The sequence below is a fragment of the Callionymus lyra genome, chromosome 2 (assembly GCF_982586985.1).
Source record: "Callionymus lyra chromosome 2, fCalLyr1.hap1.1, whole genome shotgun sequence".
Lineage (NCBI taxonomy): Eukaryota > Metazoa > Chordata > Actinopteri > Syngnathiformes > Callionymidae > Callionymus > Callionymus lyra.
In genome coordinates this window covers 37983673-37996344 of record NC_141819.1, presented here as the reverse complement: position 1 = coordinate 37996344, position 12672 = coordinate 37983673, and the positions used below count along the sequence as shown (strand labels likewise).

The 12672-nt window shown below is 39.3% G+C and overlaps 1 protein-coding gene across 2 annotated transcripts in view; it reads left to right on the top strand.

Moving 5' to 3' along the window:
• trrap (transformation/transcription domain-associated protein) overlaps nucleotides 1-12672 on the top strand; it is a 67408-nt gene that overhangs the window by 21321 nt on the left and 33415 nt on the right. For both annotated transcript variants that reach the window (XM_087785019.1, XM_087785018.1), the window contains 16 exons: nucleotides 346-474; nucleotides 2060-2326; nucleotides 2491-2697; nucleotides 4491-4649; nucleotides 4730-4867; nucleotides 5231-5341; nucleotides 5923-6069; nucleotides 8145-8358; nucleotides 8557-8685; nucleotides 9154-9303; nucleotides 9584-9780; nucleotides 9926-10047; nucleotides 11159-11372; nucleotides 11472-11651; nucleotides 11748-11894; nucleotides 11988-12107. In XM_087785019.1, the coding sequence (XP_087641145.1) occupies nucleotides 346-474; nucleotides 2060-2326; nucleotides 2491-2697; nucleotides 4491-4649; nucleotides 4730-4867; nucleotides 5231-5341; nucleotides 5923-6069; nucleotides 8145-8358; nucleotides 8557-8685; nucleotides 9154-9303; nucleotides 9584-9780; nucleotides 9926-10047; nucleotides 11159-11372; nucleotides 11472-11651; nucleotides 11748-11894; nucleotides 11988-12107 (2631 nt within the window). The remainder of the gene's footprint in view (nucleotides 1-345; nucleotides 475-2059; nucleotides 2327-2490; nucleotides 2698-4490; nucleotides 4650-4729; nucleotides 4868-5230; nucleotides 5342-5922; nucleotides 6070-8144; nucleotides 8359-8556; nucleotides 8686-9153; nucleotides 9304-9583; nucleotides 9781-9925; nucleotides 10048-11158; nucleotides 11373-11471; nucleotides 11652-11747; nucleotides 11895-11987; nucleotides 12108-12672) is intronic.

Below are 12672 nucleotides of genomic sequence, written 5' to 3'. Positions count from 1 at the left end.
CAGCTGCATTTGTGAATAGAACCAGCTTATATTCTTAGTCTGATTCGTGTATCTGCCTCCATTTGTCATGACATTTATTGTAAAACTTGGAGGTCAGATTTGCATGAAGTCTGTCCTTGTTCTTTCTCCCCCTTTAATGAATTTTTTATTATCAGTCTTAAAATGAACTTTGTCCTTGTGACTTTAGAGTAGATTGGGAAGTGGATGACTCATTCCTTTCTTAATTGTGTGCCATCAAGTGCCGCGTTCTTTTGTGAATCTTTTAGCAGAGCCTTGCTGATTATTTCTGTTCTCCTCGTCATCGATGGAAGAATGTTGAATAATGTTTTGTACTTTTTCTTTAAGGTGCTGCAGCACATCCTGAATCCAGCTTTCCTGCACAGCTTTGAAAAGGGTGAAGGAGAACAGCTGTTGGGTCCACCAAACCCAGAAGGGGACAACCCTGAAAGCATCACCAGTGTCTTTATCACTAAGGTAATATACGAAATACACCTTACATTTGTTTTCGCTACCATTCTTCAGTAACTCTTCAGAAATAACCCAGAATACAACATATAGGTTATTAAACTTAGACTGTTTAAAGAACCATATTCAGCAATCTCCTGTATTTCCCGTAACCTTGTGTTATATCAGGGTCAAGGTGACCCGAGGGCCAGAAAACAAATGTGTTTGAGGTTTTCCTCAAGGGATACCTCAAACACATGTTTTGGGGCCTTTGGGTCATCTTGACCTTGAGGTAACAAAAGGGTTGAAATATATATTTTATCTGTAATCTATGTAAACTTTAGATAGTGTGATCGTCTTTGGTACTGTTTAGCCCTAGTGAAAATTAAGAAAAAAGATTGCTTAGCAGTCCAAACCACAGCCAAACAGGATGTATATTAACCAAACAGGAAGTAGTATTCAGAGCTTCATACTGTATGTTTTCAATCTTTGAGGCTCGATTTATCTTGATTATCTCTTGTGAAGGAGAACAAATACAAACAAATTCCCCTTTTACTTTATAGTACAACAAGAACATTTATAGTTTGAGGCAACCATTTTCCGGGCCACTTAAATGACTTTCTGGGGCTGATTTGGCCCTCGGGCCATGATTTTAACATATGTGGAATAGAAGATTGAGATTTGGTACACCTCTAGATCTTTGGGGTGATGGGGAAGTTAAATTAAAACTTTGAACTAATGATTTGTACTTTCTATAACTAAACTTTCCAGTGCTTGCTTTTGTTTGTGACTATTTGCCTAGGTTAGTCTACAATTTGCTGCATAAAAGAATCTTGACTTTAATCCAAAATTCTTTGCCCGCACACTGTTTAATCGGTCATTGCTTCTCCCCCCTTTTCACCTTTTCTTCTTAATTTTAGACCCAGGCCACACTTTCATTCATCAGCTCTGAGGCTAATTCATGACATAAATGTCATGATGGCACCATGCTAAAGGTCACTGTTTGTTTGAGCAAATCTTGTTGCTAATTTAGAATGGCTGTAATAGTGGTGTAATCCAAAACCATTTCCTCATTCTTTTTATTCATATAAAGCATGCTGTGTTTGAAGAATGATTGCCGATTGTATTTTTTTTTTAATCTCCAAGTAATTTGTATTTGGGTTTGAATATTTTCATCATTTACCGTTCTCCTCAATGTGTTAACTATTACATTTTATAATAGGAGATGTGGCCAACATGTTCTGTTTTTTTAGATTAAGCAATATAAAGAAGTAATATAAGCAAACATTTTAATAAAATGATATCACACATCCAGTCAGATGTGTTGATCTTATTGCAGGGGAATAATATGACTCAAAGAAAACACATTTCCTCTCTGAAGATGACAGTTTTGTAACCATTGCTAATATCCGACAGCACACACAATAAGGGTCTGATTGGTCCCTCTTCAGTGCTACTGCTAGAAATTAAAATGATGTCATTTTTCTCTGATCCAGAGATGCAGCTTGTCACAGTAGGTGTCGTGCTAAAGTTATTGCAGCAGAAAACAACCAATTTGTTTTTTGGTCGTCCAACCAATAGTGTCATGTGGAACATCTTTTCTTTATATCTTAAGGTTCTGGACCCTGAGAAACAAGCTGATCTTCTGGACTCTTTGAGAATTTGCCTCCTGCAGTTCTCGACGCTGCTGGTTGAGCACGCGCCACATCATATCCACGACAACAACAAGTCGCGCAACAGCAAACTGCGGCGCCTCATGACCTTTGCCTGGCCTTGCCTCCTTCCCAAAGCCTGTGTGGACCCTGCCTGTAAATACAGTGGACACCTCTTGTTGGCGCACATCATCGCCAAGTTCGCCATTCACAAGAAGATCGTGCTGCAGGTGAGGAGATGTTCACATGAAATACTATACATACATACACATTCTATTAAGACATAATCATATAAAAATATATCAAAGTCCATAATGAATATATCAATATATTTCTCTGTAGTCTTCACATAAGTATGAAAAAGGTTCTTAAATTGTTCGGTTTCCTTGTCCAGGTTTTCCACAGTCTACTGAAGGCCCACACCATGGAGGCCCGGGCTATTGTGCGGCAGGCAATGGCCATCCTCACACCAGCAGTGCCCGCCCGCATGGAAGACGGTCATCAGATGTTGACGCATTGGACTCGCAAAATCATCGTCGAAGAAGGTCATACTGTGCCACAGCTGGTCCACATACTGCATCTGATAGTCCAGCACTTCAGAGTGAGTACATCACATACAAGGTTGCTCTCTTCTTTACTCTTCATCCTTTTCATCTTTGTTACCAGTTAATTAGATTCTAGAAATAGAACACGTTTATTGTCGTTCTTTTAAGCACAGCAGCAGGATTTTTTTTTTTGTGGTAAATACTGTATTGAATAAAGTTAATGGAATAAATGTGAAATGGAAAAAAAGAATTCCTTTAATACAATTAAATAAAAAAGATACATTATATCAAAGTGGAATTATTCTTTTATAAATAAAAGTACTTTTTTTTTTCGGAAATGTTTTTCTTATTTCATTTTTTCTTTTCTTAATCTCTATCCAAGAGAGACCTCCTTCACAAAGATCTATTTTGTTCATTTCAGCATCTACATCATCATTTTATCTTTCTGATCTTTAATCTAGTGATCTTTATTCCATCTCATCATGGTTCATATTTCTTTAAACTCACTATTAACTTTGCCACCATATTTTGTGAAAAATGTATTATTAAACATTTCTGATTAATTTAGCAGTCGTAGAGGAGTAGAGCTTTTGTGTTTTACTCCCAATTATGCGTTTGTTAAAATTATGTCACCAGAAGCTGCTGTTTGAATGTCATCATAAATGTCCATAAATCATTTTTAGAATATAATTTCCTACTTCTCGTAATCGCTTTAGGCAGATTTTCTCCAGTCGGATGTTTAACAATGGTTTGCAGTCATTAATGTCACTGACTTGGTAACGTGTATATTTATGCACATTTATCTTAAAGGACTTTCGGGCATCTCAATCTTTCACTTGACATTCGCCTCTGCCGTCTCAGCAGCAGTTCTTAAAGCCAAAAGACTGACATTTTCTTCAGCTTTCCATTCTATCCCTCTGACAGGTTGTTCTCACTGGGCCAGATGACTAATCTAATGTAATCACATCAGCATAATTACACTGGGGAGGAGATAATGACAGACAGATGAGATGTGTGTGGATGTGCGATGGAGAAATGAAGAGAGAGTCAGTGTGCACATGTGATGGACAGGGGCTTAGCTACTCTTGTCATTAACGCTGCAAAGTCCGGCTCTATCAACTGTAATTACCCTCAAAGTGAGATTCTTTAATATTCTGACACTGGCCGTCAGACAGACATCTACTTCAATGTCTTAGTTTGTGATGTTGCCAAGTGAATTTTGAGCACAGCCCTTTTGAGTGACTCCACTGAAGTGAAAGTCATCTTGTCCTTGAAACTGTGCGGGAATACAGATCCTGACACACCGTTTCTGAAAAGATTGTGTTATCTTTGCATTCATTATCTTACCAAAATCTAGACCAATGCTTCGTCTAGGTGGTGAGGGGGGAAAGGTATATAAATCATTGTTGTTTTTTTTAAATCTTGGGTGGATGACTATGATTAAAAAAAAAACTTTTAATTGGAGTATGGGTTTCAAGCGGAGGAAAGTTTACATGGAAATGCATTTAATAAAATTATAAAAACAAAGATTTAGTAGTATGCCGGCAGATAATTTATGATATCTTAGTATAAGAAGTTGAATGATTAATCATTTTGACCAAAAGCCATTCCCATTATAAATAATTAATAACAAAAATTCCCACCTGTGTATCCTGCTATTATATTTACTTTCATCCCATATTGACTTTTCTTGCACTATTTTTTTTAAAATAATATCATTATTCCTTTTATTCTCATTTGTATTCTATCTCCTGTGCGCACAAAAATGGGAAAATTCAATGTATATTGTATAAATAATTACTGTGTGCGTTATCCAAAGTCAATTGTACTAAGTTTTTGTTTATCTCAGGTATACTACCCTGTGCGGCATCACCTGGTCCAGCACATGATCAGCGCTATGCAACGTCTGGGCTTCACGCCCAGTGTGACCATCGAGCAGAGGAAACTGGCTGTAGATCTTGCTGAGGTCGTCATAAAGTGGGAGCTACAGAGAATCAAAGATCAACAGGTAAATGTCAAATCAATAATTAACTCACTATAGAACTTTTTTGGAGTTAAATCATTAAAATGTCTCGTTCTCCAAAACAGCCAGAGGCAGATGCGGAAGTAGCAACTGGTGGTGAGGGAACCAGTGGGGCGGTGAAAAGAGCTCTGCCTGTGGATGCTGCAGCGGCTGCTGCTGGTCAGGATGTGAAGCGGTTCCGTGCTGCTGGAGGAGCGTCGGCGGTAAGATTGTTTAACGATCTTTAATGATGGACCACATTTTTGTTCTCCAGCATGTTTGTATCGTCCATGTAGGTGGTCCTTGTAGCTTTTTTGTTGAGGTTTGCGTTTATCTCATTTAAGGTATTGTATAGACTGACATCCAAATTGTTTTCTCAATAATGTTTAATAAAATTGGAAAATATTCTGCCCTAAAAGGTTTTAGCAGCACCAATACATTTTCTGTGTAAGAATGAGGGAAAATATCACTGAATATCTCATGTCTGCAGCTCCTCTTGTTTAGAATTTCAGAAATGTCCAGTTTTTACCTTATAATCAACATGACTTGTTTATAAAACCTTATAAAGTACTCTCCTCCTGCTTTAGGTGTTTGGTCGAACACAGTCTATGCCAGGCACAGAGACGATGCTCACTAAACCTGTGGAGAAACAACACACTGACACCGTCATTAACTTCCTCATCAAGATTGCCTGCCAGGTGAATATCTAACAAGTTTTCTTTCTATTTCTCACTTGGTCGCAACATCTAACACAGTGTACCTATTCTGGTGCAGCTAGGACACAGCTGGTGTCCTTCTCTGTCTTCAGACGACTCTTTTTGTCAACTGACATCGATGGCCTTGCTTAGAAGCCCAGAACAGACAGTCGGGGTTTCACTCACCTTGACTTATTCAGCTTTATTTTTGGACCTGGCTCTATTTTTAATGTGTAACCAACCGCTTCTATCGGATAAAACTCTTCACAAGCAAATATAGAAGTTGTTATCTCTGGGTAAAGGTGACCCAAAGGAAGCCAGGGTTGCCTTGACCACTCAAGGATACTACAAACACATTTGTTTGTGGGCCTTTGGGTCACCTTGACTCGGAGATAACACAAGGGTTGAGTAGAAATGGCTAGAAATGCTGTCTTGCTATGCAAGAACTTGGAAAAAATATTAATAATTTTAATTCCTTTTCTGGATACTTAATACATTTAAAATATAAAGTATAATATAAAAGTGGTATTGCCACTTTGTGCATCCATTCTTTCCTTTGTAAATTTTTTCTCCCTTCGGTGTAGGTCAATGACAGTACAACCGTGGCTGGATCTCCAGGAGAGTTGTTGTCTCGTCGCTGTGTTAACTTGATGAGAACGGCGCTAAAACCTGACATGTGGCCCCGTGCTGAACTCAAACTCCAGTGGTTTGACAAGCTTCTCATGACCGTGGTAAGAATATTGTTATTATATTTTTTTATGTTGATGTTGTGCACTGTCCTACGGAGCCCCTTAAAGGCACATGAAGTGTGGAAGGGTTTCTCGTCCGGAAGAGATACTTTCACGTCAGGGCGAGAATGTCAGCCCAGAATGATGAGTCGATCATCGATCACAATAATTTGATCCATTAGAAACACTCCGCACACACACACACGTCTAGGTCTGATCTAGATCTGTAGACGTGAAATTACAGCATCTCTGTAAAAGAACGCCTAACAATCAACATTCTATTTATTATGGCTGAGTTTGTGCAGCACAGTGTTCTCCTCACCTGGACAGGTAATAAATGTCAGGACATGTTTCTCGTCCTAAGGTAAAACCTTCTTGCCTGAAAGAGAAAACCTTCCTTTTTTTCTTTTTTCATGTCACTTAAAGGTCTACGTACTCTTGTGCATGTTATTCAATTTCATTTAATCTTCATAGATTTTCTTGTGATTCTTGAGCCCTTGACTCATCATTAAATATTAGAATTAACGTATTAATCTTACAGTATGTTGCACAACTTCAAGATAAAGTAGACATTTCTTCACACAAATCGTTTTCCTTCCACACTGTAACACCTTGCATACCCTGTCAGTCTGTCTATTTCTATCGAGCCGAGGTCACTTTTATAAAGGCCAATGAATAGTTTGTGTTCGCTGTCGTGAAGCAAAATTCAAAAGGGAATGTCGACCTTTAGTCCTATTGTTAAAAGAAAAACCTTTGAGAGGTACAAGAAAATGTAGTGTGTATATATATATATATATATATATATATAATAAAAAAAAATTGCTTTGTTAATTTGTTATTATACATAACTACGACAACTGTTGTGGTTTTGAGAGGATGTTATATTCCAAAAAGAAAGGTAAATCTATTGGGGACTTTAAATTAGGAACTAAAATTCTGACATCAACTAAAAGAATTGTTGTATATTACTGAATGGAATTGCAATGATAAAATAGAATAGATAGCCATGACAAATGTTTCGCTGCCCTCTGCCCTCTGAGTCTCCCTTCCCCACATTAAAGAGCCGCCTTGGTTTGTTCAAACACTACGACTCCTTTGTCTGTTATCGGTTATACACCAAGTGAGACGCCAACTGCCATAATGACAAAATAATGACATTGGGGAGATAACGGCAGTCAATCGGAATTGGCTAGTCCATTGTCTTTTAACCCCCCCATCTCTTCATCCTTACATCCACCCATGTGCCTTCTATATCTCTCACTGTGTCTGGTTTGAGCGAAAGACTACCAGCAACCACCCTCTTCTGTCTTCTTTCTTTCTTTGTAGCTTCATATCCCCTTTCTTCTCTATCTCTCTCTCTCTTCTCTTATCTGCTGTTTCTTTCTGCCTGGGCTCATCTCTCTGGGCCGATTCTGCACCACTGTTCCGACAAGGTTATCACCGTGTGGTGGCAATTGTCTTGTTCTGCTTTTTTTTGAGGATCACTGCATCAGCTGCCGCTTTGTCTTTTCCAACACATCCACACTGGAGGAAATCCAACCTGGCCCTCAGTTCCCTTGATGCTGCCTGGACAAACACTGCTCTCTATAGGCCTTGTGCAGATACTCAAACACCAGTTGGGCTGTGCATTACTAGAGTAATCAACATCGACCTGAATGGGTTAACCTTTGTCCTTCTACTTTATCTCCATGTCGCCGATTCAAGACATTAGCGCGAGAGGCTCAAATCAACTTCTGGAGGAAGACATCCTTGTTAATACAGGGAGTAGCAGAATCCTTATCACAGGAAGTCACCTTGTTCATTAGCTGCCATTAGAGGCCTGCATCTGCCCTGGATTATCCTATTGGCCTTGCCATCTTTGTAAACCGTGTTTGCAATTTAGACACAATCGAGGGCCTCGCGTCAGACATTGATCTTTGGTTAAGAAGCAATCACTTAGGGGCGTTTTCACAGAAAACGGTCCAGAGCCAGTGTATCGATTTTAAAAAGGCAGTCTGAAAAACATTCTAACTTTGAAAGTGATTGAAAGTGTTATATATGTGGCGTTTAAATTAACAATATCTCGTCTATTCTTTCAGGAACAACCAGCTCAGGCCAACATCTCGAACATCTGCACTGGGTTGGAGATCCTGAGCTTTCTGTTGACTGTTCTACAGTCCCCTGCTATCCTGGCCCACCTCAAACCCCTGCAGAGAGGCATTGCTGCTTGCATGACCTGTGGCAACACTAAAGTCCTGCGTGCAGTCCACTCCCTGCTCTCCCGCCTAATGAGCATCTTCCCAACTGAATCAAGTAAGCTGCATGATTTATTTTCATACACGAAGGGGATTTGTAAAACATGCATGTTTAAACATGTAAAACAAATGCTTTGTCTCTTATTTTTAATGAATAATGATAATGTTAGTAAATGTTAGTTGTAGTAAAAACATCTAATAATCAGCATAATATTTATGTCTTTGTATTATATACTCTGTTTTTTTTCCCTACAAGGCACGTCAAACGTGGCTTCAAAGTACGAGGAGCTGGAGTGTCTGTATGCAGCTGTGGGCAAGGTCATCTATGAGGGACTCACAAGCTATGAAAAAGCCACAAGCAACACAAACCCTACACAGCTCTTTGGTAAGATACTCGGCTCTCTGATTTATCATTCTTTCTTTGAAGTCAAGTATGAGCTATATAGAAAGGGTAAAATACAGCAGCGTCTTTGAAAAACTGCTTTGACATTGACTCTATCTGAAGAGCTTTTGTTAAACTCAGTATTTACTAGTTTAAATAGGTTAATGTTACATCTGTCTTCATGTCAAACAAATCAGTTTTTGAGACTGAATGTCATTTGTTTTTTAGTCGGGTCCAACACTTATTGGTATTATTGTGCATTCATTTTAATGCAAATTGACAAAATAATGTGAAAGCTGCCCGGCAACGTCATTGCTCTTAAGCTTGTACCTTATTCTGACAATGCTCTGGAAGGAAAAAATTCTAAACTCCTTTTTGGTTGAACCTTTGGTGCTTTATACCAGAGTGAAGGAAAATGTCTGTTTGATCAGTTTTTATTCTTTCTTTCCTCATTTTCTTTTCTATTTTCAGGGACTCTAATGATTCTAAAATCAGCGTGCAGCTACAACGCCAACTACATCGACCGCCTCATCTCAGTGTTTATGCGCTCATTACAGAAGATGGTTCGGGAACATTTGAGTCCTCAAACGGCTAACCCCGGAACTACAGAGAACAGCACAGGTATGATTAAGACGTGTCGATCTGCTGCTTGGCCTTAATGATAAATACAGGTTTTCTCAAAACAATTATTTATTGATTTTTCAAGTATAAAGCCACATTAATATTTTTTAATGTAATGTTTAATTTAAGACAAAAGTGTCACCAGAAACTCTGGATTTTAGTTCACCTTTAATGAAAGAAATAAAGTTGTTTGTCATATCCCTTAATTTAGTCAATAATTCGACTGCCGCAGACTTGACATGGAGTTCAGCTTTTGACAGTAGATTTTCTGTCGTCATAGCAACCAGTGAGCTGGTGATACTGAGCCTGGACCTTGTCAAGACCAGGCTGTCAGTCATGAGCATGGACATGAAGAAGACCCTTATCCAGGTCCTCACCTCACTGATAGAGAAGTCGCCCGACCCCAAAATCCTGCGTGCAGTTGTCAAGATTGTGGAGGAGTGGGTGAAAAACAATTCTCGTATGGCTGCCAATCAGGTAAGATTCTTATTATTATTTTCTTTATGTCAATCAAGCTAATACTTCTGCATATATATTTGGTGGCACATTTTTACAGATTTGGTTAAGCCTCGTTTCTGAAAATGATCCTTTGTTCAATATCTAATACCTCTTCATCTTGTAGATGCCGAATCTGCGCGAGAAGTCCATCCTGCTGGTGAAGATGATGACCTACATGGAGAAGCGTTTCCCAGATGAACTTGAGTTAAACGCCCAGTTCTTGGACCTCGTTAATTATGTCTACAGGTAATTACCGCCATTCATCACATGGCCAAATGGCCGTGCCGACAGACGCCGTCTTGCCCTTGGATCCATCTCGCAGCAGGAGGGAGGTTGAGGTTGAGGCAGGGTAGTGACATTTACACTTGAGTCAGGGAGGAGTGGGAATGTATACCCTGCAGGTTACTTCATATTCTACAGCTTCTTAAAAATGATTACGGCCTTCATATATGGAGGGGAAACAAAAAAAATAAGAACAATGCATATAAATTGGGATGGATTTTAGAGGCTACAAACTTGCCACCCCAGGATGAGACACCCAGCGGTTCCAAAGAAAGCCGGTGCCCTTTTCTTCCTATTCACCAAGCCATGGCTCCGTTTGTCTTTCTGCTCTGTCACATATACAGGTTTAGTCAGACAAAGTGCTTTGGCCGAGCCACCCCATCTGCTGCACATGTCAAAAGACTTTTTTAAAAATTGCAGTAAAACTATGATAGAGCGCAAGTAATGATAATGGGGATATAAAACAGCTGTGCCCGACCGATGTACCATCACAGTTGTGTAAATGGGTGCAATATGCAGCTGGGCTAGCCTTCGTTGTCATTTTTCCTTTTTATTCCCTCCTCCATTTTCCATCTGCTATGTCGTTTATACCAACAAGAACCCCATCATTCATCTGCGACAAAATCTTTACATTTTTATATATATATATATATACACACACGCACACAGTGTTCCCTCTTTATTGCTTGGTATTACCCCCAACACGCACGCACACACACGCATCAATCAAACTTAAAATGCAATGTTGAGTTTCAAATAAATGTTGTAAAATTATCAAAGTTATGCTTTGTCGCCCAGTCACAGCTGTCAATCACTTTTGACGTTTCAACGTGGACATGGAATTTAAATACAGTATTGTAGCAATTTTTTGGCATCATAAGTAAAGGTGATGCGCTAATTGGTGCCTCCCTTGTGTTGAAGTTTATCAATGAAATCACCTGTTAGTAGCAGTGTGGAAAAATATAAGGAGCTTTGCAGTTCCTGACTGCAGCTTTTTGTAACATGTTTAAGTGTGCAGCACTGTGTGCAAAACATTTAGCTTTGTCTAATCCATTTCACCACTGTCATTATGCAGGGATGAGAGTCTTTCGGGAAGTGACATCACTTCAAAGTTAGAGCCAGCCTTTCTCTCAGGACTCCGCTGCACTCAGCCGCTCATCAGAGCCAAGTTTTTCGAAGTGTTTGATACTTCTATGAAGCGCCGTGTCTATGAGCGTCTCCTTTATATCTGCTGTTCGCAAAACTGGGAAGCCATGGGCAGCCACTTCTGGATCAAACAATGCACAGAGGTACTTAAATGATGTGTCAAAACATAAGCATTGATACAATGTTTTAAGTCTTCTCCAAGGAAACTCACTCTGTCTTTTTCTGTGTTGTATGCTTATTAGTTGCTTCTAGCTGTTTGTGAGCGCAACACCATAATTGGCACAAGCTGCCAGGGGTCCATGCTGCCGTCTATTACAAATGTCATCAACCTGGCTGACAGCCATGACCGCGCTGCCTTCGCTATGGCAACTCATGTGAAGCAGGAGCCGCGTGAACGTGAGAGCAGCGACACCAAGGAGGAGGTGAGACACTCGCCCCACACAAGCTACCGTCACAGGTTTTGCAAGCATGTATCTCATGAATTAATCTAATTCTCAATTTTCCCTGTTTTCTTGCAGGATGTGGAGATTGACATCGAGTTGGCTCCTGGTGACCAGACATCCATCACCAAGACGAAGGATCAGGCTGAAAGAGATGCAGGCAACCAACTGCACATGCTCACCAACCGGCACGACAAGTTTCTTGATTCTCTTCGAGAGGTGAAGGTGAGGATCCTTTCCCGAACATCTTCCCACATAGAACACATTATTAGATATATCAAATATGAAGTTAAATCGGAAACTGTTTTTTTGTGGAAGACTGGAGCTCTGCTGAACGCTCTGGTACAGCTATGCCACATATCAACACCATTGGCAGAGAAGACCTGGGTTCAACTGTTTCCACGTCTTTGGAAGATTCTCTCAGATCGCCAGCAACATGTGAGTATAAAATATATCAATCTATTGCTAACAATAGTATATGTATGCTGCTCGCTGATGTAAATGACAATTGCAGTTATGTCATTTTTAAATTGTATTAAAGGAAATACTGTTACAAGTGGTGAAGCACTTGTTAATGCATTCCTCTGTCACTATGGCATCTTATCAATTGGTTTTAGTGGTATGTGGTTTTCAGTAATCTGCAACTTGACAAATGTATTTCATAGAAAAATGGATTTTTATCTTTGTGAAAATTCCTTTGGGAAATTAGGTTTCCAGTCCCCAAACCAAGCAGCCGACAGAGGAACCAAATGCAAACATGATATTAGGTGCACACAGATCAATCGGAGGAATTGTATCAGCAACTCATTGTAAATATAAATAAATACAAATAAATCTATAAGAATATAAAATATTAATCATGTATTGAAGTAATTTCACAAAATGATATTCAAGTGCATTCCACTGCTGTAAATGACTTCATGTGGAAACATAATTCTGGTGAGTCAATTGTTAAAAAAATAAACTGGTTGTTTTATTTATACAAGCTTAATATTCCAAGTCC